The 25,040-nt window shown below is 44.8% G+C and overlaps 1 protein-coding gene across 1 annotated transcript in view; it reads left to right on the forward strand.

The window, feature by feature from the left end:
- Positions 1 to 25,040, forward strand: part of EFL1 (elongation factor like GTPase 1) — a 123,127-nt gene that overhangs the window by 4,791 nt on the left and 93,296 nt on the right. The window contains exons 4-7 of the mRNA XM_026510572.4: positions 4,127 to 4,211; positions 14,883 to 15,016; positions 16,198 to 16,335; positions 17,797 to 18,011. Coding sequence (XP_026366357.1) covers positions 4,127 to 4,211; positions 14,883 to 15,016; positions 16,198 to 16,335; positions 17,797 to 18,011 — 572 coding nt within the window. The remainder of the gene's footprint in view (positions 1 to 4,126; positions 4,212 to 14,882; positions 15,017 to 16,197; positions 16,336 to 17,796; positions 18,012 to 25,040) is intronic.

Here is a 25,040-nt window from a genome sequence, read left to right on the forward strand (position 1 = left end):
GATAAGGAACTGCTTGTGTTTTCTCCACCTGAGAAGTTTGAATAGGGCAATAGCCCTAAAGTAAGTAGATGGAAGGAAATAATAAAGCACACGTAAACAAAGCAGAAAACAAACATTTTATAGAAAAGATCAATGAAGCCAAAGTCAGTTCTTGGGAAAGATTGATGTGGCCAACACCTATGATACAGTAGAGGTGGGCATAGGTCATTACACATGTGAAGTGAGCCCTAACGTGAACTAGGGATTTCAGTTCGTAATGATGTATCGATATGGGTTCATTAAGTGTAACGTGTACTGCGCCAGCACCAACACAAGGTGTGGATAAATAATAGGGAAACTGCGTGTAGTTTGTTGGGGGTGGTGTTTGAGAGCCTCTGTACTCTCTGATCAGTTGTTCTGTGAGCTTAAAATTTCCCAGAAAGATAGTCTATTAAAAAATATTAGCAATACAGACAATTTCTGGTCATCTTTTAACATGAGTGGTAAATATCTAGCAAAATTGATCAAGAAGAAAGGCAAGGAGGAAGAAGTGCAAGCTGCTGGGAAAGAAAGTGCTGCAGGGATGGCAAAGGTGCTAGTGGGAAATGACAGCCCAACAACAGGCTTAGAGACGGAGAGCTGGGATTCAACCGCAGTGAGGTCAGGAAGAAAGAGGAAACAGTCATTCGAGAAACGGGATTTCCACAAAGTCCAGATGGTTTAACTCTCTCCTGCTACCATATATTCAGGTGACAAATGATTTCAGTTCTCCTCATCCATTCCAAAGCACAGGAGGGAAGAAGCAGGGAATACTCTCCAGCTCCTTACCTGGCTCCCCGAAGTTAGCAAGGGTGTTAATACAGGATGGGACAATCCCTTGACAGCCGTGTGATGGTAGATGCAAAAGTTATAATCATTATTAAGAGACAGAGTCTGGAATTGTATAAAGAGCTAGTTTTTCATAGCTAAATAGAGTTTATCGCAAAGAATTCAAGATTGGTTTAACATGTCATTTCACCATATTAACAGATCAGAGGTAGGACAGTCATGATCATTTCAGTAGATGCAGAAAACACATAGTAGAATTCAACATCCTTTTTGATAGTGAAGTAGGCATAGAGGGAACTTCCGCAATCTGATATGGAATATTTACCAAAAAATCCTGCATCCTTAATAATGCAGTGTTGACATTTTTGCATTTATAGTTAGGAATAAGGCAAGGGCAGCTATTTCTCCCTTTTGCTCATTGTGTTACAGCTTCTGCTGTCCACTGCCTTGGAGGCTCTGCTGTAACAATAAAGCAAAAACGAAAAAGAAGAGTTTTAGAAAGGGTGGTACGACTTCGTAAAGATCTCAGAAAAGTGTACAGATAAAGTACTAGGATATTAATAAGAATTTAGCAGGCTTCAGGGTACAAAAGTCATTGAAAAGAGTGTACATGAGCAATAAGCAGAAAATATGGCACTTTTATAGCATTAAAAATGTACCTGTGAGACATTGGGGAAAATATAAATACACGGGGAGCTACAGCATGCTCACAATTTTTAAAATGACAGTTTTTTTCATGTTGATCTATAAGCAGTTCTTGTAAAAATTTCAAGCTTTTTTAAAATTTGAATTTGATACGCTGATTCTAAAATCACGCAGAACTCTGCAAAGACATGTCTGAAGAAGAGTCGGACGTGCAGTGTGTCTTACCGGATAGCAGGATTTACTATGAATCTACGATAGCTTGCGGTTTGCAGTTGGCTGAGGGATAATTGACCGATGGCCCAGAATAGCAGGCCTAGAAACAGGGATCCTCATTTATCACAGAGCTGGCATTTCTGATCTGTAGGGAAAAGATGAGCCTCTCCATACGTTGTCCTTGGACAGTTGGTATCTATGTGGAAAATAAATAAAGACCTCTAACTAACACTGCACACACAGATCAGCACGTAATTAAAATACTTGTATGTGAGGAGCAAGATTATGAAGCTTGGAGAAAATAATATAGGACGATACTTTTATGATCTTTAAGAGAAGATTTCTTATATAAGACATAGAAGTACATAGCATTATGTAAGTTTGATCAACTCAACTACATTACAACTAAGAACATGTGTTTTTCAGGATGCACCGTGAAGAAAGTTGAAAAGACAAGCCTGGTACCTGGGGGGAAATAACGACACATAATTGACAAAGGTCTAATATGCAGAGACTATAAATATCTGTTATCCAAAATAGCACAAATCTGTAATATAACCGTTAAAAAGATGGACAAACATCTTGAATAAGAAACAGTAAACTCAGAGAAGGATACTCAGCCTCACTGATAATCGGAGCGATGTAAATTAGAAAAATATTATCATCCATCTGATTTAAAAATAGCCTGACCATTTTGAGTGTTGCTGGGGTGGCGGAGCAGAGGAGCCTCTGATCCACTCTTCAGAGTGCGGAATAGTTCTGTCTCTTTGGAAAACAATGTGGAAGTTGCTAGTAACGTTGAAGATGTGTGCATTTAATAACTCAGAAATTCCACTTCTAGGTAATCTACCAAGAGACAGACATGCAACTGTTAATGACAGCTCAGTGATAGTTTAAAAAACTAGAATCCGTCCACCTGTCCCGTGACAAACAGCATGGATGAATAAGATGCAGTGGCTTTGTGTAGTGGAATCCTACAGTAATGGAAATGAATGAATGATGACTCTGTCCGTCAGTATGGCCGAATCTCAGAAATATGATAGTGATCAGAGATAAAGTGACAGTACCACATATGTATGTGGGTGCATATGTGTGTATATAGAGTATGAGTCCATTTGTATAAGGCCTAAAACCCGCAACGCTGAATGATAAGTTGCTTAGTGGTACACTCATTTTTAAAAGTTATAAAGAAAGCAAGTGAATGAACAAGGTAAAATTTAGGATAGTAGTTACCTCTGAGCCAGGGGCCCAGGTGGTCCGTCAAAAGTAACATAATCTTTTTTTTCTTTCTTAAATAGGATGGCACACACACACAGGTGTTCATTGTATTGCTATTCTTTTCACTGTGTATGTTTTGTTTCAAATCAGTGCTTAAAAAAACACACGTGTAGAAGAATAACCAGGGGCTGAGACTTTGGAGGAGGGCCTCAGAGATCAGAGAGGTGAAGGGGAGCCAGCAGTACCATCTCAGGAGAGCTAAGGGAGCTAGGAGATTGCAGACTCTTAGAAGAATCTCACATGTGTGTGTGTGCACACCTGCATGCAAGGGTCAGTAGCTCTGTCTGTCTGATGCCACACTGAAATCAGGAAGATGGAAGGTTAGACAGGGTGATTGTGTTTGGCCAGAGGTCACTGTAGCTTTTAGGAGTTCGGTTTTGCCAGAGCTGCAGGAATGGAAGGCTGTCGGCAGATTAAGGAGTTGATGTGGGATGAGTCCATGTGGCATACCCACGTCAATCAGTTATTCCTCAAGCATTTGAATGAAAGGAGTAAGTCAGTGTAAAAGTGAAGAATTTTTCAAAGGAGACACAGTGGAGAGAAGTAAAGCAGGGCAAGGGACAGCGGTCCTGGAGAGGGAGGAAGTTAGTGAGGCACGCAGGGCTGAAGGGGTGCAGAGGAGTGGTTGCTCAGTAAGTGAGGCCGTGTCAGTGTCGACGTGCTGTGGAGCCCGGAGAATGAGGTGTGGGCCCTTGTTTGTGGCATTACACTGATGAAAGCCATCAGCTAACTGGTCATGTTAGAAATATCTTCCACCATACCATTCTTTTTTTAAAAACATGTTTAAAATCCACAAATTTGGGGAAAGGAGTGAAGGCTCCTCATGCTTCTAGAGACCTTCTGTTTCAGTCTTTGCTTGAACTTTGTCAAACAGCCTGTAAGTAGGGAAAGGCAGGCTCTGTTCTGGATGTGCAATGAAGGAATCCCCCACATACTACTTCTGTGACTTGTTCCTGGAGTACCTGGTCATTCACGGCCCGAGTGTGAATGAGCAGCACTCTGGGGAGGCTGTGTGGTATTGGAATACATTCAGCAAGTTCTCCAACCCTTCCCCACTTGTAAAAATATGGAAGGCTTTTAGTTTAAAAATTATGTGTTTAAAGCAGAAGTCCGACTTGGTTCATTTCAATGTTAAGATTTTAATTCATTGGGAAGTAAGGATGCATATGATGTATTTTTACAGTTAAGGTACATGGACAGCAGAGAAGATGAACAGGTTCGAGGGATCACTATGAAATCCAGTGCCATTTCACTACATTATGCAAAAGGTAAATCTGTGTTTTAAAGAAAAATAGTTTTGTATCTTCAGTGTCCTTCTTTCTCTTTCTGAATTAATTGTATGCCTCAGTTTCTTTGCTTTCTATTCCACACACTTCATTCTGGCCTCCAGATGAGCTGTTGTCAGAGACAGGCTGTCCAGCCTTGGATGCAGATGGGGACCTCTGACTGGCTTGAGGGCGGAAGAATGGGCAGTTCACACCTGTCCCCCCATGCACCCAGGCGATTGTATGGATTTCTTCACAAGAATGGTCAAGAGTCTCAGGACTTGGCTGGCTCAGCCTTAGTGTTCCATTTCCTGGCTGGATCCTCATTCTGTCCTATGGCCTCTGTGTTGGATTTAGAATCTTACTTAATTGGGTTGCCATGATCATTTCAGCTTGCTGTCCGCAAATCAGGATGTCATTTTAACAGTAATACTTGCAGGGATTTACGTGGCAGAAGTAGTCTTACAAGTATGTGAGATATGTATTCAGTGATGTTCACCAGAAAGTTTGTATTAGTTAAAAAAAAAAAAGCCAACAGCCTTTATGTCTGTCTTTGGAAAACGGTCAAGTACACTGATACATCCTTTCTGTGAAAACAGGCGGCTGTTCAGACGCCTGTTTGATCTATATGTGATAATACAGGAAAAATATGTTGAGACAAAAAGCAAGTGGCAGAGTAAATACTTGTACGATAAGAGTGTGTTTTGGTAATAAAATATGTGTGTAGATAGAGATGTCTGGAAGGATACACACTAAAACCTTAACACCAGTTATCTCCAGGGACTGAGTTGTGTGAAACTTAAGATTTTCTAAAATATTTATTTTTGTACTATTTGGAAATTTTAACACAAAATATGTATTTTTATAATTAGAAGAAAATAATAAAGATGTATTTCATTTCCCTAAGTGACTGATCTGTGGTTCATCTCTCACAGTGTCCTGTCTGGCACTGGCACCAGGGGACCTTCTGCGTGAGGCACGACTCTATTCTCTTTGACGTCAGTCTGCAAAATATTTTTGTACTAAGCCAGTTTTGAAGCTCTTAGGTATTCTTAATGAATTCCGAGTGTTTAACATTTAAAGTAATGACTCCATCTGACATTTTAAAGGCTGTGTCCTCCTCGTGTGGCATGGGTCAGTGCTTAGTTTATTTATCATCTCCCCTTATTTTTCAAGAGATTTGTAGCTTTCCTTTCCATGCTTATACCATTAGTCCGTTTTTATTTGACGATTCCTCTAGTTGTCAGTTTTAGTTGTTGCCTCTGAATTTTGTCTCCGGTTCTGCCACCCTGGTTTTTAACCATTTTATTAAGGTTTACTTTGTATCGCATAACACCCATTCCAGTTCACTTGTCTCTCTGGCATAGCATTGAAGGAGAATGGCTATAGGACCCAGCTTTGGTCTACCCTCTGCTTTGTTGACCTCTGACCCTGGGCACCTCGCTCTCACATTGTTTTAGATATGCTGTTTTCTTGACTGCGCAGAATCCAGACTTGAGCTCGCTGGTGCTGGGGTGGGATGGCTTATTGAAAGAATAGGTGTAATATGATACTGGAGACAGTATTCGTGAAAACCAAGAAAATAGGAGCTTCATTGAGTGACATCTCGTAGAAATTGGAGCCGTTGATTCTGGATCCAAGATGGCCCTCGAGACCGTCAGTACAAGTTAGTGGATCTTCTCTCTGGAACTCCACTCTTATCCGTGGGTCTCATTCTCTGTCTTTGTCTCTGTTACCCTGTCTTTTCTCTATTTCGTAGCTTTTGCCTACTCTTAGTGTCCCCATCTTCGTGAACTCACTTTGCCCTGGCCTCTCATCTCCACTCCTGTATGTTTTTTTACCCTATTTCCACTGCTTACTGCTGCTCTATCATATGTTTCTGATCACACGTTCTCAGGAACAAGGTGTGGCCCCACTTATCTTTTTATGCCGGGCCCTGGCAGAGGTTACACCCATGGATTGGCCACGCTTGGGTTGGACGGTCACCTCCTGGTCTGTGAGTGGTGGTTGGAGTGGAGTCACAGAGTATCGAGTGTGTCTCTCTGTGAGCATGACTGCCTAGAGGGGGTTTGGGTGGAGGCAGTTTCCACACCGGACGACCAGTGCAGAACCTTCTTTCCCCCGCGTATTAAATGGGGGAACTGCTGGACGACCGGTGCAGAGCCTTCTTTCCCCCACGTATTAAATGGGGGTAGAAGTTGGGGGTGTTGAGTGAGGCACGTGTTGTCCAAAGGCCTCCGAGATAAGATGATGCTCTTATCTGTATCTCAGTACTGATTCTCTGCCAGAGGGCATTCCCACTGTGAAGGTGGGACAGTCTGAAGGGGACCTCCTCCCGCAGGAGGGAGACCTGTTGGTTGAAGAAACTCCACAGGAGATTTTTAGTTCCCTGTGTCTTCCCCTCCTTCCCACCCCCTTCCACTATCCTCTTCATTAAGAATCTCTGCACTAAGTGTTAATCAAATCCTTTCTGATTCTGACTCTTGATTTCACTGGCTTTCAAAAATTTTTTCAAATCCTTACTTCGATTGAAAGAGAGGGTATTTTTCTAGTTTAAATTAAACATGCTTACAAAACCCAGGTATGTTACAGAAATGGTGTGGAAAACCCAGGTATATTGTAGAAGGTGATACTTAGCATTTTCCAGGGACACACTTCTTCCTTGAGAAAATGGAGTGTCTCATCTTTACCTTTGTGACCAAAATTTGCTACAAATGTTGGGACCATATTGTTAAACCTTGTTATTTCCCTGTGTCTTACCTCTCTTTGTCCTTCCCACAAGGATACCATCCATTTATCTAGTTATTTAAAGAGTTAGGAAATACTATTCATTGTACATTCTATTAAAAAAATCCTAAGGGGATGTAATTCCTTTGAATCCAGAGTTGAAATAAAGATGAGAGAAATGTCTTTAAATGGGTCAAATAATTTGAAGTTCCTGGAGTTTTCTTCAGATAGTCTCAAGGCTTATTGCTGCCATTGCTACAGTGTAGCCATTCTCTATACCTGTATTACTGCTGGAGAACTTCTGAAATGAAGCGTTCATTTTTACTCATCTTTTTAAAAATTCCGAATTCATTTGCAAATCTGTATATATTATAGGAAATTCAGTATATTATAGAATATACAGTAAAACACAAGAATGAAATAAAAATCACCCCTAGTCTTACCACATTATGTTTTCAGTTTGTACATCTAATCCAGCCGTAATCGTGTGTGTGCGTGCGCGTGTATTCACACAAGCTGTGAGGTAAGTGTCTAACTTAATTTTTCCCCAGTCATTAACCACTTCTTAGAGCAGCAGTTAAATCTGATTATTAAGTTGTGTATTATTAGTTCTTGACGTGTCGGTGTGGATGCCTCTACCCGAGCAGTGCAGGCTAGAGAGTGAATTAATTGTACCCATCCCTGAAATACCCCCCCAAGCCCCCAGGTGGGGGCAGATGCCATTCACCTCCAGCTGACTGATGCTCTGTGGGGATCTGCTTTTTCAAGAAAAGTTGGCATCGAGCTTTTGGTAAAATCTTCCAGTTTTTAAGCTATTGGCAACTTCTTTACAACTTTGTGAAACACCCCATGGAAGAAATTGTAGCAGGCTTTCACTTCCAGGTTTCGGGTTTGTAGCGTGAGGCGCACAGGCCAGCTAACAGCCTGGTTCGGTGAGACACTCAGTGTTCGTCCAGGAGGCAACCACACAGAGCTTGGAGGCCAAGGACAGGCAGGGCTCTCTGCAGGCTCTCTGGTCTTAATCTGTGAAGACGGGGCCAACGGGAGACTGAATGGTGCCACCCACGTTCACACCAGGCCAGCATGTGCCGGGAAGTGTTTTTTCTTACTGAGACACAGTAGCTTCCCTCTCCTAGAAATGTGAACACTAATGCGCGGTCCCAGTTATTGTCCTATTTATGGGACTGAGGCTAGCAGGGAGGGGTTCCATCGTCTGTCCCTTGTTTGGCTAAAGGTCGGACTTTTTTCTCTTAAGATGACGCTTTTCTTTTTGAAGCGTTCGGTTGAAGCTGGGTGTGAGTAAATGGGTGCATGATGGTTTGGTTCTGAGCCGGGTGCCTCGTACACATGACTTCATGGTCATCCTCATAGCAACCCCGTGAGATGGATACTGCCCTCATTGTACATACGTACAGAGTGGAGTTCAGGGAGTTTCAGAAACCTTCCCAAGGACAGAGGGGTTAGCCTGTGGCAGTGGTCCTGGGAACCCGATGATTCCGTTTCCAGCTTGTTCACTTGGACCAGGAGTCTCTCAGAGGTCGGTCAGTCCAGACCATGGCTGAAGGCTCCTGAGGCGTGCCCCCTCCTGTCCACAAGGGGTTGCTGGGGCCGCTTACAGACATCTTCTTGTGGCTAGCATTGCCCACATCCCTACTGTCCTTGGTCACCACCTAAGATGGGAGCCTCTCTAGCCGTCTCTTCCCCATGTTTCTCTGTGATGTTCACACCCTCCTTCAACATCCTGCTCTTGCCTTCCTTCCCAAAACGTGCTCTGAAAACGTTCCAAGGTAAACAAGCATCTCTCCATCCTCAACGTCTTTTTGTTGATGTTCTCTTCTCTGCCGCGGGCCTGGCTGTTTTCCCAGGACACTGCTCTCCTTAGACTCATTCTTCCTTGCTCCATCCGTCTCTGGGTTACGACATGGGGTTGCCATTCTCTTTGTTCCCTGGTTCTGGTTCAAACTTCATTCTTCCAGCCTTGTTTTAAAACTCCCCTCTCTTTTGAGGTTTATACGGTCTAACCGTTCTCCTCTTTCTTGTCCTTGTCAGCTCCCTGAGGACGGCGTGAGCTCATTAGTGATGTTGGCACCTGGCTCGTAATTTTCTTTTTACCCGAATCTGCCAGGGTAGCTTTCTCCATTCCTGACAGTGAGCCCTCCCGACGGCATGGCCTCTCCACTGCGGCGGTGTGTAGGTCTCCACTTTTCTCACCCACTCGCTGTCACGGCTCCTTTCTAGATGTTAGGACCGCCTGGAACTGCCCGTCTTTGACATTTCAGCTTGGAATACTCCCTCCTCACAGTCTTAGATCCTCTTGCTCGCTCACCTGTGGGGTGAAGTACCCGTTCTTCGACTTCATCAAGTTCTCCAGCTCCTTGAGCCCCGTCCGCGTCCTGCATTCACTGCCCGCCTCTTACAGCCCAGATGGGTCATCTCGCTGACAGTCCTTCCAAGGGCCTGTTTCTTTGCCTTCTGTCTTATTTTTCTGAGCAAAACTGTAACCCTGGACGGAGCTGGCGCTACACTTCCTTATTCTCCGGGGCTGGGGTCTTGGCTGGTCCTCAGGGCTGCTGACGGACTTCCCTCTGCAAGGTCTTGTGTGTTCTTTTAAACCTCCTTCCCGACCCCAGCCGTCCTCTCTTCCCCTCCCGCACAATCTCAGCAGACATCCTTACCTTCTGCGTCACAGACATGGAACACTTCCCTCTGCTGCTGGCCACCGCGCCTCCCCCCGGGCTGGTTTTAGTGTTTCTGCTGGTCTCCTGTCAGCGTGGGAGACGCGTGCTCTGGACTTGGCTCCTGTTGAGTTCCTTCTCTCCTGTATCTTCACCGACACTTGACCATCAGCTTTTAAGGATGCTCGCTCCAGTCTGTCTTATCTTGGAAACATGCTCAACCATCCTTCTAGCTCCACGTCCCGCTGTGCAGTCTTGGTCAGAGGTGCGTTGCAGCAGCTCTGATGGTGGGACCTGCGCCTTAACCCACATGAAATGACTAAAAGATAGTCCTTGGTCTTCCCTCCAGGTTGAAGTAAACAGATTCTAAGCAGGTTCCAACCAAGGTTTGGAACCCTGACGTACGTTCCGAGAAATGAGCATCAGCCTTTTTTTTTTTTTTTTTTTTTTTTTTACACAAGGCTTCTTTATTCTGGTTCTTATTTGATCCTTATAGGCAAAAATGCCAGTAAGTAGAAAGGTCAAGACAGTGTAGACGTGTAATTGCTAGATTTACTACCCACGTAGCAGGATTTCTAAGGTGGCGAGGTTCCTAGTGATGTCACAGTTCAGGGTGTGGCCCCAGTACTGAGTGGCCGGCACAGATGGGCCCTCGGGGAAAAACCACAAGCCAGTGAGGCCGAGTGGTCAGAGGTGGCCCATGTGTGGTCTCCTTCATTTCATGTTGCGGGAGGGTCTGAGGGGACTTGAGGATGGGGCCGTGCAGCAAGAAAACTTCATTATTTGCCATTCATAGTTGTTTGTAGGCCGTTTTCTCACTCCTCCCTGAACCACGTCATTTTTGACATTTATATCATCAGGAAAAACCACCCACAACCTCTTCTTACAGCCTTCTCATGAAGACACACTCAGTTCTCCTGCCGAGACCTGTTAGCCATGTCGGCAAATAGGAGATAAAATGTGTTGTACAGTTCTGTGGAATAATGAACCATATCTGTTGATTTACAATAATCTTACATACTGTTTTAAAATAGAAAGGGTTAGTAGTCATATTTCCTGTGGGAACTTCCTGTGCAAAGTCCTGTGGTTACCATATAGTTGGGGCCTAGCTTACGTCCCTAAGTGTTGCGTGTTCTGTAAGTGTTGTGCTAGGGAACATGTTCTCACGTGGCTCGGGCTCTTCCCGTGTTCCTGATACTGTATTCTCCTGACACTCCGAAACAGAAGAGACGCTTGCATGAAGTACGGATCTTCGTCCACGAGTGATGGACATCTCCCTTTGTTTGAGGTCATGTTGTCTCCTGTTGGCTTTCTGTGTGCATGCTGGACACACTGGACATCTCCAGTGTTTTGGAAATTGAACATGACCTCATGTAAAGTTTTCCACTTCACAAAGGAGACCTTTGGCAGGCACTGGTGACTGATGTGCACCTTCCGTGAGACAATTACCCGTGGCACCCTAAACCTGGAGGACTCATGGGCAGGGGAAGGGTGATTTTCCGTAACTCCCTGTGAGCAGAAACTACCGGCAAGATACCTGCCACGATGAACTTCAGGGCTTCCAACTTTTTCTTTTCCCCAGTCGCCTGGAACATGAAAAAAAATTGGATTGTTGCGCTGCCAATGAGATCAGTCCCTGAAATGAAGAGGTGTGTTTTGGAATGCCTGGGGAGTGTGGCTCAATGCGTGAGCAGGAGTCAGTCCCTTACTCTCCTTCAGGACCGTGTGACAAATCAGGGAGGTCATTTAGCGTGCCTAGAAATTATAATTTCCCTCAGCAGTAGTAATAATATCACACCTAGTTTGTGTGTGTGTGTGTGTTTGACCCTCACGAGCACAAACGGTGGTAGATGGCATTCGGGGAACAAATCTTTTTTTTTTTTTTTTTTTAAGATTTTATTTATTTATTCGACAGAGATAGAGACAGCCAGCAAGAGAGGGAACACAAGCAGGGGGAGTGGGAGAGGTAGAAGCAGGCTCATAGCAGAGGAGCCTGATGTGGGGCTCGATCCCACAATGCTGGGATCACACCCTGAGCCGAAGGCAGACGCTTAACTGCTGTGCCACCCAGGCGCCCCTCAGGGAACAAATCTTAAACAGCACGGCATGGCTGAAGACAGCAGAAGAGTTGCGTTTACGGGCTTTTTTTTTTTTCTCTCTGATGGATATTGGAGTTCTTGTCCCTACCTTTGAAATTTAGTTTGAAGTGATTTGGAAAGAGTGAAGATGAAAAAAATCACTGAAAGTCAGAGACCGGCTATGTGCTGAGCTCTGTAGTTATCAGCCGTGTGAGTGACCGCGGTCCCTCCCCTTCTCTCCATCAGGTACATATGGAAGTCAGACTGGCTTCTTTACTACAGAGCTTCTCTGGGGCTTTAGTACATGTGTGTGTTGTGAGCGTCTTCCTCACCCCGACCCCCCTCCACTGTAGTTCCCAAAGGTTTCTGATCATGCAGTCTTGTTTTTTATTTTGCCTATTTGCAGGTGAAAACACTTAGTCTGTCACTAGCTTTCTGTTGTCTTTGAGATCTGAACTTGCTGTCCTTATATGAATTTCAAGGGGTCTGGAATTGGATGCATAATTAGGGGAGGGTAGATAGAGGATGGATCGGTAGGTAGGTATGTTTGTTTTTCTGGGCGTTGTCTAAAGGGCTGTAACCCCAGTAAAAGGCAAGAGCACTATTGTGTAGGAAGCCTAAAGTTTCTCTGTAGATGCATTTTAAATTCTGTAAAGGACCTGACAGCAGACACAGCTTCTGGAAGTTTGTCTCAGGCCCAGCTGTTGTCAGGCAGGGTGGGAGAGCGCTTCCAGTTCTCCCACACTAGAGTCTGGGCTTTCAAATGAGCGAGCAAGTGTTGTTTCCCCAGCTGCAAAGTATAAAGGAATCTAAGACTTCTATAGGAAGTGACGAAGGTCATTAGAATGACCTGGGTGTGTTTCTGGCTGGCTACTCCTGGTGTGACCTGTGTACATCTCTTCCCTTTGGGGGCATGTTTATCTATGAAGTGAAGGGTTAGGCTAGGGAAATGTGGAGAGATTTTAGGAATCTCATAGCTTCTGTTTGACATGATGCGAGCTGATTGGACCTTGGACCCTGCTAGCGCTGCTTATTTTCATTTGGCTTATTCGGTAGAGAGCATGGGCTTATCCCAAAGGGCGCTGGGAGCCCTGACAGTAAAAGGCTCCACTGAGGCCCAGGGACCACTGTCCCCGGGCTCTGTGTCTTTGATGTTTTTGGTTTTCTTTGGAGATATCCACAGTCCTCTGTCTGGTTGGAGCCTTCCCTGGTGGGTGAGCAGAGCCAGGATTCCTTATAACGCACCTTGCACAAGAAGACCTGGAACAGGTTGGCGATGGGGTGTGGAAGGGCGGTGGTTTGTAAGAAGCAGCCCATTGTTCATTGGTGGCACTTTCTCCCACTGAGCTCCGGGGCACTTTGGAATCCCTAACCTAGTGTTTAGAAATTCAACCCCAGGGGCGCCTGGGTGGCACAGCGGTTAAGTGTCTGCCTTCAGCTCAGGGCGTGATCCCGGCGATCCGGGATCGAGCCCCACATCAGGCTCTTCCGCTATGAGCCTGCTTCTTCCTCGCCCACTCCCCCTGCTTGTGTTCCCTCTCTCGCTGGCTGTCTCTATCTCTGTTGAATAAATAAATAAAATCTTTAAAAAAAAAAAAAAAAAAAAAAAAGAAATTCAACCCCAGTGGACTTGGCACATGAGACAAACTTGGTGCCATCTTGAGTGGCGTGGTCAAAGGTATGTCTTTGGAGTTAGATGGGTTTGAACTTTTATTCTACCATTTTTAATTGTTTGATCTTAAGCAGTTTACCTCAGAGTCGGGTTCTGGTTAGATGTTCTCAGGAAAGATATTTAAGGTTTCTGTGCCCTAGTTTTTCTGCAAGGGGTGGTTGCTAGTAAACACGACCCAGTGTCTGCAAAATGCTTAGCACGGTGCCAGGCGCAGAGTCCACGAACGTGAGCTCTGGCTGTGGTTACTGTGGTCTTTGCTCAGTATCACTGTCACCTAGGGCCCGAGGCGAGTCGTCAGCTTGTTCAGATGGCACGGGAGCAAATCCTCTGAAAGGCCTGCACAGTGTAGTGTCTAGCCCTTGGGTCCTGGAGTAGCTGTGGAGCACACAGAAGTAGAAAGACACCGAGTTAGGAGGGAGAGCAGAAGTAGTGTGTGTGGGGGAGTCTGAGCGATCAGTGATTGTTTTGCCTTTAAAAGAGAGCTGGGGGGCACCTGGGTGGCTCAGTCAGTGAAGCATCTGCCTTCGGCTCAGGTCATGATCCCGGGGTCCTGGGATCGAGCCCCGTATCAGGCTCCCTGCTCAGCTGGGAGCCTGCTTCTCTCTCTGCCTCTGCCTGCTCCTCCCCCTGCTTGTGCTCTCTCTTGTCAAATAAATAAATAAATAATCTTAAAAAAAAAAACAAGAACTGTATCAGGTTTAGCAAATAGGGAATGAGTATAGACATCTAATGAATTTCTATTCCGCGTGGTTTCCTTCATCGTGTTCCAGCGTGAAGTCTTTGTAACCTAGGGTGGCCCATTCTGGCTCATGTGGGACTGACCTAGGAGTTAATGGGATGTGGGACCGACTTGGGGTTTGATGGGATGTGGGACTTTCAGTGCTTGGGACAACTCCGCACGGGTTATCGTCTGACTGAAAGCTCAGCACTCTTGTTTGTCCGGATGGTTAAAGAGGTAAAATCGGTGTGTGAGCACGTAGCACATTGCTTGGCACATAGTAACCGCTCTTGGAAGGTTTGGAGAATTGAATCTCGATCTCAGGTTCACACCCTGGTCTCCCAGAGCTTGTAGGGAAGTCGTGGCCAAGTGATTTGTGTCTTTGCATTTCCTGCTTTGGGCCCCTTTGAACAGCTTCTGTGCTCTGGCATTGGTTTCTTTTGGTCTCAGCTTGGAACCTGGGGAGTGAAATAGTAACATGTACCTGGCAGGGGTGCTGCAAGGATTCAGGGAGGTGTGATTAGCGCACGGAAAGTGTTCAGCACAGTGCCTGGCTCCAGTAAGCTCTTAGGAAGTGGTGACTTGGGGAATGATAACGTCCTTCAACATTTTCTATAGATGCTGCTTGGAGGCAATAGGTCCCTCGGTGGGAATTCCTCAGTTGGAGCGACGGTTGTTGATTGAGCTTTTTGGCTTCTTTAGCTGTATTCAGTTACTTCTTAGCACCTTTCTTATTCTAGAACGCCTGAGGGAGGGTTTCGTGTGCCCGCACAACTGAACGTGTGTTCTCAAATTCCATTTCAGGGAACGAGGAGTACCTGATTAATCTGATAGACTCTCCGGGGCACGTGGACTTCTCCTCGGAAGTCTCCACAGCTGTCCGCATTTGTGACGGGTGCATCATCGTGGTCGATGCCGTGGAAGGAGTCTGTCCACAGGTAGTGGGTCGTAATGTGGAAATACGTAACTGGTCAAATAAAGAAGGCGGAGGAAGGGGAGGGACTGCCCGCCGATGGCTCTGTGCATTTTAGACGTTTTACCCACAATCAGAAAGTCGGTTTTACATTTCATTCAATAATGGTCCAGTCTGTGATGGAGTTAGGTCACCTGCGCCCGGAAGGGATCTTAACGAGGATGGTGTCCTTAAGTACTTGGAAGCATCCGTGATGCCCTCTCAGAGAGGGACTCTGCCAAAGTGGGGGCGATGCTGAATTTGGGGAGGATTCTGAAGTGGGAGAGGTGGTAGATGGCAGGATACTGAGCCCGCTCTTCCCTACGGGAGATTCTCTTCTGTTGGCTTCTCGGGCTACGCTCATGCCTCTGCCTACCTACACACCCACTCCTGCCCCCCACCCCTTCTCTCTCTCTCTCCCCCATGCCCTCAAGCTAGTGTTTCTCCTTTGCACCAAAGGTGGAAGAGTTCACCAGGGTGATGTGCTGGGTGTGGACCTCGGAGTGGCTCTCCAAGCTCGGTTCTTATAAGGACTTGTTTGGAGGCCTTATGTTTTATCTCAAAAAATGTTGTCACGTTTGTATCCCACTTTTTAACATACCTTGTTTGTTGTAATATTTTTAAAAAAGAATGGTAAAAGCTTTAAATTATTCAAATGGAGGAAATTTGATAATTCCAAGAAGTTGTGCCGTAACTGCCCTGTCATGTCCCCCGCTGGTCTCCCCTGAGGGCACAGATGCCCCAGCCGGAGAAGCACAGCCTTAGTCTCTGTCCTGACAAGATAAGTGTCATGAGTACACCATACTCCAGAAGAGCAGAACGGAGGTTAATGCCAGGAGGGCGCTGGTGGTCAGCAAGGAGCACGTGGGGCCTTCCGGGGGATGCCCTGGTTTTCCGGCCTGTGTGTTGGCCACATGAATGTTTGTTTTCTCATTATTCAGTCAACTGCATAATTTTATTTATCCTTCTTAAGTGAATTGTCAGTTCCATAAGGGCAGTTTCTTATCCGTAGTTCTTTCCTTCCATGGTGTAGACGTCATGAGTGTTTGGGGAGCACCTGTTGTGATACACGAGTATGGAAATGAGCTGATTACGAATCAGGATTTTCTCATGTGCTTCAGTTATTTCAGATCATGAGTTTTACATTGGCCTTTCTGTTTTCATCAGACACAAGCTGTTCTGCGACAAGCCTGGCTCGAAAACATCCGTCCGGTTTTGGTGATCAATAAGATCGATCGCTTGATAGTGGAACTGAAATTCACCCCGCAGGAGGCCTACTCTCACCTCAAGAATATCTTAGAGCAGGTATCTCATCCTTTACTTCAGTGTTTTACAAATCGGGGCTCCAGGAAGAGTTGTAAGGAAGCTGGTAAGTTGTCATAGAAATTCACGTCTTCTGAACTTTTCCACGCACGATCGCTGTGTGTTGGAGTCGTCATACCACAGCAGAGGGAGCGGGAGGGGCGTCCCCTCAGGAGTCCCCTCCATCCCCCGGAAGCACCCTCCATACAAAGCTTGGGTAATAGGTTTTAATGCTCTCTTGTTAAAGGTCCTGTATTTTTGTTCCAAAGCGAAGCAATATTAGGAGGCTCCTTGGTTTTTTATTACCTGCCTTTAGATGACATTTGCCCAACCATTTGTGCATTTACCCAGCAGACATTTGCGTAGCTGTATGTTGAATAAGTGAATTCTGGGATGTCCACTGTGTGCTGGGGAGTGTGAATGTGCCAATAGGTCAGAGTCCCTGTCTTCAGAGATCTCGCACTGTGGTGGGGAGACCTTTAAAGAGCTCTTTGGAGAGCAGTGAGAAGCGTGGGTGTGGTTGGAGAATGTGAATGAGGCTGCCTCACCCTGACTGGGTCAGGAGGGAGGACAGTTAGGAAGAGTCACAGGACAGAAGCCTTGAGATGGAAAAAGGTCGGGAGTTATGGCCAGGGCATTTGGGAGAGAAGGAATGAGAGTAAACTCGAGAGAAAGCATAGTAGGACGTTTCATTCAAAGAGCTGCACGTGACTTGCTGTCACTGAAGAGTGAGACCATGGGAAATGGGCAGGAGGTGGGAGTAGGAGGGAATATAGGGCTCTGATTATGGAGAACGTCGTGTGCCATGCATGGAGGTTTGGACTTTCTTCAAGACAGTGGGGCACCACTGATGAGACCAGCTGAGAATATTTGTTTGTTGAAGGGAGGAAATGATCAAAGTAGAGCAACGAGAAAGCGTGGATCAATGGATCTAGTTCCCCGTGGAGCCAGACAAGGAGGGGCACCAGGGAGGCAGAAGGAGAGGGGCCAGTGGTGTTTGCAGACAGACACGGGCCGATCAGTTGGAATCCAGGGAGCTTGCAGGGTTTCTGAATAATGGGTTCCATTTTCTCTCTGCGGCAGGAAATAAGGGATGGAAATAGTTGAGGATGGGCAGCCAGGAAAAGGGCCTGAGGAGAGTGGTGACAAGTCCAGGTGTGAGAACTGGCGAGGGAGCAGGCTCAGGCCGTGAACTAGGATTGTGGGGTTGTGAGTTCCTAGTGACTCCAGGCCCTGTGCTGCGGATGCCACTCCCTCGGGTCATAAAATGACCTCATGGAGGCCTTAAAATTTAGTCTTGCTGGGTTTGGAAGGAATGGGTTGATGACGTGTCCGTTAATTATTGTTGTAAACATCAGCTGCATCCGTGGAGCCCATACTGACTGACAATTCTAGATAGCGCGTCCCCCACCATGGATGTGCTAACCATCCAGTGACATTCTGCCATTTCACCCTCTCTCCTAGATTAATGCACTCACAGGAACTCTTTTTACTTCTAAAGTCCTAGAAGAAAGAGCAGAGAGAGAAACTGAATCCCAGGTGAATCCAAATTCTGACCCAGGAGAGCAAGTGTATGACTGGAGCACTGGCTTGGAGGACACGGATGATTCTCACCTCTACTTCTCTCCGGATCAGGGCAATGTGGTGTTTACGAGTGCAATAGATGGGTGGGGCTTTGGGTAAGTCTGTTCGGATCTCCTTCGATCTCCGTGGACTGTATATATAGTTGATCTCTTTAATGAAACTTTTTATTGTTGAAATAATGATTGATACAGAGTTGTAAGAAAGATTAGAGTTCTCTTGTACCCTTTACCCAGTACCCCCCAGTGGTAACATCCTGCAGAGCTGGAGCACGATATCACAGCCAGACTATTGACGTTGCTACTGTCCATCCCAGTGAAGATCCTTCATGTTGCCCTGATAAAGCCCCCCTGCCCCCCTTAACCCCTGGAGTCACAGGTGTCTCCCATTTGCCTAATTTATCATCTCAACAATGTTATAAAAACAGAATCAAACATTCTGTAACATTTTCTGGATGGGTTTTTTTTTTTCAGGCCGTGGAATTCTCTAGAGACGTAACTCATTTGTTGCATGTATCAGCAGTTGGTTCCTTTGTGTGGCTGAGCAGTGTTCCCTGGGGTGGGTGTGCCACAGATTAACTGTTTGCGCGTGGGACGACGTCTGGGTTTTTCCCCGTCTGGGGCTGTTGTGAGTGAAGCTACCACAAACATTCACGTATAGGTTTTTCTGTGAACATAAGTTCTCATTTCTCTGGGATGAATGCATGGGAGTGCGTTTGCTGGGTCCTATGGCAGTCGTAGGGTTTGTGTCTGTTTTCCAGAAGGGGTGCCATTTTACACCCCCACCCACAGTGTGGGGTGATCTAGTGTCTCCACATGGTCACCGCTGTTTGGTGGTGTCACTTTCTTTTAGCCATTCTGACAGGTGTGTGTTGTTATGTTATTGTGGTCTTAACTGCTATTTCCTGACCGCTAGCGCTGTGGAACATTGTTTCCTGTGCCCATTTGTCCTGCGTGTCCTCAGGTGAGACGTCTCTTCGTGTCCTTGCCTCATTTTCTTTAATTTTCTCTTTCTTTCTTCATTGAGGTCTGAAGGCATAGAACATTGTATTAGTTTAAAGTGTACAACAGAACGGTTCGATATCTGTATAGACTGTGAAATGACCACCACGATAAGTGTAGTTTTCCGTATGCTGGTATAGAACAAGTTTGTTTCCTGTAATGAGGACTTTGAAGATTTACTCTCTTAGCAGCTTTCACATATACAGTACCATATTTAACTTTTGTCACTGTGCTGTACGTGACATTCTCTGAGTTACTTATTTTGTAAGTCAGTGTGTACCTGTTGGCCCCCTTGACCCTTTTTACCCCCACCTCTACCTCTGGCAACTACCAGTCTGTTCTCTGTATCTGTGAGGTTGTTTTATTTGGTTTTGTTTTTCTGTTTTTGTTTTTAGATACCACAGATTATATATATGATCATATTATATATATATGTTATATATATATGATATATTATATATGATACACATCTTTATCCATTCATCTCTTGATGGACACTTAGGTTGCTTCCGTATCTTAGCTATTGTAAATAGTGTTGCAGTGAACCGGGGGTTACATATATCTTTTCAAGTTCTTTTTTTTCAGATAAATACCCAGAAATAGAATTATCACATCCTATGCTTGTTCTATTCTTCATTTTTCAAGGAGCCTCCATGCTGTTTTCCATACTGGCTGCCCCAGTTATGTTCCCATCCCCTCGCCAACCCTTACTATTCCTTGTCTTTTCGATGTGGCCATTCTGACAAACGTAAGGTGATCGCTCGTTATGGCTGGATCAGCATTTCCCTGACACTGAGTGATGTTGGGCATCTTCATGTGTCTTTGGGCCATCTGTACGTCTTTGGAAAAATGTCTCTTCAGTTCCTCTGTCCATTTTTTTTTTTTTTTTCTAAAGATTTTATTTATTTATTCAACAGAGATAGAGACAGCCAGCGAGAGAGGGAACACAAGCAGGGGGAGTGGGAGAGGAAGAAGCAGGCTCATAGTGGAGGAGCCTGATGTGGGGCTCGATCCCAGAACGCCGGGATCACGCCCTGAGCCGAAGGCAGACGCTTAACCGCTGTGCCACCCAGGCGCCCCCCTCTGTCCATTTTTAAATTGCATTCTTTGTTTTTTTGCTCTTGAGTTGTATGAGCCCTTTATATATTTTGGTTATTAAGTCCTTTTCAGATACAGGATTTGCAAATATTTTCTCCCATCCCATAAATTGCCTTTTCATTTTGCTGGTGATCTCCCTTGCTCTGTAGTCCTTTGCCCATTTTCTAATTGTATTGTTCCGTTCTTTTACTGTTGAGTTTTGAGAGTTCTTCATATCTCCTAGATACTAGTCTTTTGTCTCATATGTGCTTTATAAGTAGTTTCTTTCAGTCTATAGCTTGATGTTTCATCCTTTTTAACAGTGTCTTTCATAGAGCAGGATTTGGGTGGACATATTTATTTTTATTTTAGAGAGAGAGCCTTTGGAGGGAGGAGCAGAGGGAGAGAGAGAGAAACTCAAGCAGACTCCGGGCTCAGTGTGGATCCTGACTCGGGGTTCCATCTCACCAGCCATGAGACCGCCACCTGGGTTGAAACCAAGAGTCAGGCGCTTAACCAGCTGGGCCACCCAGGCGCCCCTATAAATTATGCTTTTAAAGTCAAATCGAAGAACCCTTCATGGCTCCTAGGTCCTGAAGATTTTCTCTCATAGTTTTTTCTAAAAGTTTCATAGTTTTACTTTCTACATTTAAGTCTGTGATCCATTCTGAGTTAATTTTCTGTATATGATGAGAGACTTGGGTCAAGGTTCTTTTTTGGACTATAGATGTCCCGTTACTCCAGCACCTTTACCTCCCCCACTGGATTGCTTTTGTACCTTTATCAAAATCAGTTGGACGCACCTGTGTGGATCTATTTCTGAGTGTTCTGTTTCCTCAGTCTGTGTCTGTCTTTCCACCAGTACCACACAGTCTTGATTACTGTAAGTATCTAGTAAGTCTTGAGATTGGGTAGGTTGTTTCTGCTCACATTCCTCTTTCTGGAGATTGTTTTAGCTGTTCGAGGGTCTTGTGCCTCTCTGTGTACATTTTATAATAATCTTTGTCTATATCTGCAAAAAAAAAGTGTTGCTAGGATTTTTATTGAAAATGCATGGGAAATCTTCTGTATCAATTTGAGGAGAATTGACATCTTTACTACATTGTACCTTCTAATCCATGAACACTGTGTTTCTCAATTTTTAAGATTTTCTTTGATTTCTTTCATTAGCATTTTATAGTTTTCAACATAAAGTCCTGTACATATTGTATTGGATTTGCACCTACTTTTTCATTGTCTCTGAGCAATTAGAAATAGTATTATATTTTTAATTTTGGGGCTCACATAGTCCTTCCTACTTTTTGGAGATACAGTGAATTCGTATTTGTATGTCGATCTTGTGTACTGTGACCTTGCTGAACTCCCTAGAATTTTGTGTCGATTCTTCGGCGGACGGGCTGCTTTATTCCCTCCTTTACTTTGCCACTCACTTTCCTCTTCTTGCCTTGTTGCTCTTCCAGGAGCTCCCAGGACTATTTGAATGAGAGCTGGGAGCGTGGACATCCTGGGCTTGTTCTGATCGTAGAGGGAAAGCACTGAGTCTATCACCATTAGGTATAATGTTAGCTGCAGGTTATTTTTAAATGTTCTTTATCAGTTTGCAGAAGTTCCTCTGTATTCCTTTTTTTCTCAGACATTTTTATGAATGGGTGTCAGATTTTGTCAAATGCTTTTTCTGTGTCATTTAATACAATCATATGATTTTTCTTCTTTAACTTGTTAATATAATGGATTACATTGATTGATTTTTGAGTATTGAACCAGTCTTGCATCTCTTTGCAGATTCTATGTAAAATGATTTATTTAGAACTTTATTCTTTGAATAAATTTAAAATTTAAAAGGTACAAAAATGTATCCACAGGAGACCATGAAGAGTCTCCCACCCTGTCCCTTAGGTTTTCAGTTCATTTCCCCACGGGAAGCCAGTGCATCCTGGCAGTTTCTTGTATATTCTCTGGAGGGTATTTATGCATATGTGAGCAGACACGTTTATGTTAACTTTTACTGTCTGCACTAGCAGAAGTTAGTATGGAAAGAAGCTAACTTTATTTGGGTGTAACCATGCTGGATGTTAAGCTAGTTATTCACTTTGCTTAAATTATTTCATTGAATTCTTAGGACAGTCCTTTTAAGTAGCTATTAATACGTATTATCCAAGGCTCAGCCACTAAGTGGAAGAGCTGATACTAAGTTTAACGTCTGTTTGACACTGAAGTTGGTGCCACTGACTGTGGGGCTTCAGTGGGGACTCCCCACTCTGGGATACAGGACCCTTGTTTCTTCTGATGGCCCCTTCTGGATATGTAATGCGGGCCATGGAATAGTGATGTCAGTGTTTAGAATGTGGTGGGCATTTGATTACATTTCTGAACCACAAGCATTACTGACTTGTGGAATCAGAAAATCCAAATATAATTAAAGAATTATTACTCCATGAAACCTGTCTTGAGCTTGGATGAACGTTGTGGGACTACAGTGAAATTTACTTTCGTCTTGGGCTGAATCATGTCTATGTTGCAGAGATAACAGAACCAGGCATAATGCACCAGGGGAAAACAGCCTATTCATAACATTTGTCAGTTTGCAAATGGGAAAGAAGAATGGATCGGAAATAGAGCAGAGTATGTGGCCTGCGAAGAGCCCAACCAGTCTTGGCTGCTCTGTCCTTCTTTTATGGGAACTTGCTCTTCACTCCCTTTTGACCGTGTTCGGTCATTATGCCTTGACAGGATAGTAAATTGTAATACCATGATTTTCCTTGTTGGTTTGTCATCAGTTGTAGAGACCGTAGCCCACTTGGTGCCCATGAAGGTCATACTAAAATTCAGAGAGCGGACATATAATGAAAGTAGAAACTACCAACCTGCAGAGAATGTGCCCTTTTCCCACTTGGCTGACGACTTGCCATGGTCACCATTTTGGGCCTCAGTGTCCTCACCTGACACTAAGAATGCTCAGATGATTTCTGAGAATTTCTTTGAGCTACAAAGTACAGTGGTTGATTCAGTCACATAACAGGGTCAGAATCAGTTTCCTAATCTGTCAGCATTTTGCTCGTGAGCCACAGGGTGGGGGGCTCGTCCTTTTCTTGGAATGATTTCCATAAATAATTGAATGTTTCAGGCGAATTTTAGTCTAAATCTCAGAAATTGATATTGGTTTATTGTGGAAGGAGAAGGGATGGGGGAAGAGGCTTGCACGGATGGCTTCGGGGTCCTCACAACTCTGGACACTTTGACGTGCTTTCAGTCAGTCAGCGAATCCCCTGCGTTAGGCCAGGTCGCATGTAGAGATCCATCAGTGCCTGTTGTCGACACGTGGACGTGTCCATTTACGGGGAGCTGGTGGTGAAAATGAAAGCACTAGAGGTGCTTTCCTGCCAGCCTCCCTGATAGGTCAGGGACTAGGGAAAGGTGGCAACTCCTGGGTCCCAAAAGGCGGGAAGGAGCACATTTCAGAATGTGGAGGATGGTTAAACTCTCACGCCGGGGACAGGATGAAGTGCGACTCGAGGCTGGACCTTTGTGTAGGGCCTCAGCCTGTCCTGTTGCGGGTATGAATCCGGCAGTCTGCTGACTTGGAAAGGTCAGAGTCCAGCTCTTGTTTTAGGTAAGTGCACCTGAGTTCCCAACCCTATAAAACAGGGGACAGGAGTCCTCCCTAGAGCAGTTCCGTTTGTCTTTGTACACCAGTGTTTTCGGCTCCTGCCGTTAACGTCGGCCCACTGGGCAGCTTGGACGCACAAGGATACCCCATAACCTCCCACTTGGCCATGTTGTTGCTCAGGAAGATAGGCCAGGACGGATGGGTCCATAGGTCTGCAGGTCTCTCGGAGAATCTCGTTTGAAGGTACACTGTGGAGGAAGTGAATTAAAACAGAATCCAGAAAGGAGAAATCATCATAGTTTTAAAATTATAACTAACTAATGACAGACAAAAAAGCACGAAGCAGTAGTGGGGGAAGGGTTGATGTTAAGCCAATTTTATGGCAACTGTGGGATGAAGAAGAATGGGAAGGATTAAAACCAAGACTTTGGAAGATTTCTGGGCCTGTATGTGTGAATGAATGATGGACCAGGAAAGGATTTGAGGACAGTGGCCTGAGCAGATGGGCGGGTCTCTTACTGTGCTCTAATTTATGATTCTGATATAGGTTTGAGAGTGTGGAAACCTTTAAATTTACCACTTTTCAAATTAGAAACAGGCCATGTACCTGACACAGTGTTGTACAAGACCAACAAAAGATCAAAGTCTGCGTACCGCAAATGAGCATTTAAAATCCTGGAAGCACGAGCAGAAATCACTGTGGAAATCACGTGACCAGAACAGTTACGACACTAAAAGCATGAAACACCCACGGAGGAGATACCTTTTTAAAGAAGGAAATTCCATTAAAAAAAAAATAATCCAAAGGTTTGCTACCTAAAATAAATAAACAGAAAGAGTAATAGCCAAAGGGTAAACACCAAAGCTTTGGCTCAATATGTCAGTTAAATGTGAGCAAAAAGAAAGTCAGTTTGGGGGCGCCTGGGTGGCTCATGGGGCGCCTGGGTGGCTCAGTCGTTAACGCGTCTGCCTTCGGCTCAGGGCGTGATCCCAGCGTTCTGGGATCGAGCCCCACATCAGGCTTCTCCGCTGGGAGCCTGCTTCTTCCTCTCCCACTCCCCCTACTTGTGTTCCCCCTCTCTCTGACTGTCTCTCTCTCTCTGTCAAATAAATAAATAAAATCTTAAAAAAAAAAAAGTCAGTTTGGCAGTATTGACGAACCATGCAGAGTTTATAGAAATATATTGTGGTGTAAGGATCCTTGTTAATGGAGAATGGACAGAGATTAACTCCGTATCAGTGATCATAACAACAAAGTGCAGGAGGCAAAAACAAGTGTAAGTAGAAATCTGTGTGGTTTGGGGGAGATTTTATATCACAGTCAGACTGTTAACAGGTCAAATAAAGACAAACCATCTGAACAGTGTAATAATTTAAGTTAGAATTTAAGTGTCAGTGAAAGATATACAAAAAATTGGTCCTGTATCAGGCCAAAAAAGAAA

The sequence above is a fragment of the Ursus arctos genome, unplaced genomic scaffold (genome assembly GCF_023065955.2).
Source record: "Ursus arctos isolate Adak ecotype North America unplaced genomic scaffold, UrsArc2.0 scaffold_28, whole genome shotgun sequence".
Classification (NCBI taxonomy): Eukaryota; Metazoa; Chordata; class Mammalia; order Carnivora; family Ursidae; genus Ursus; species Ursus arctos.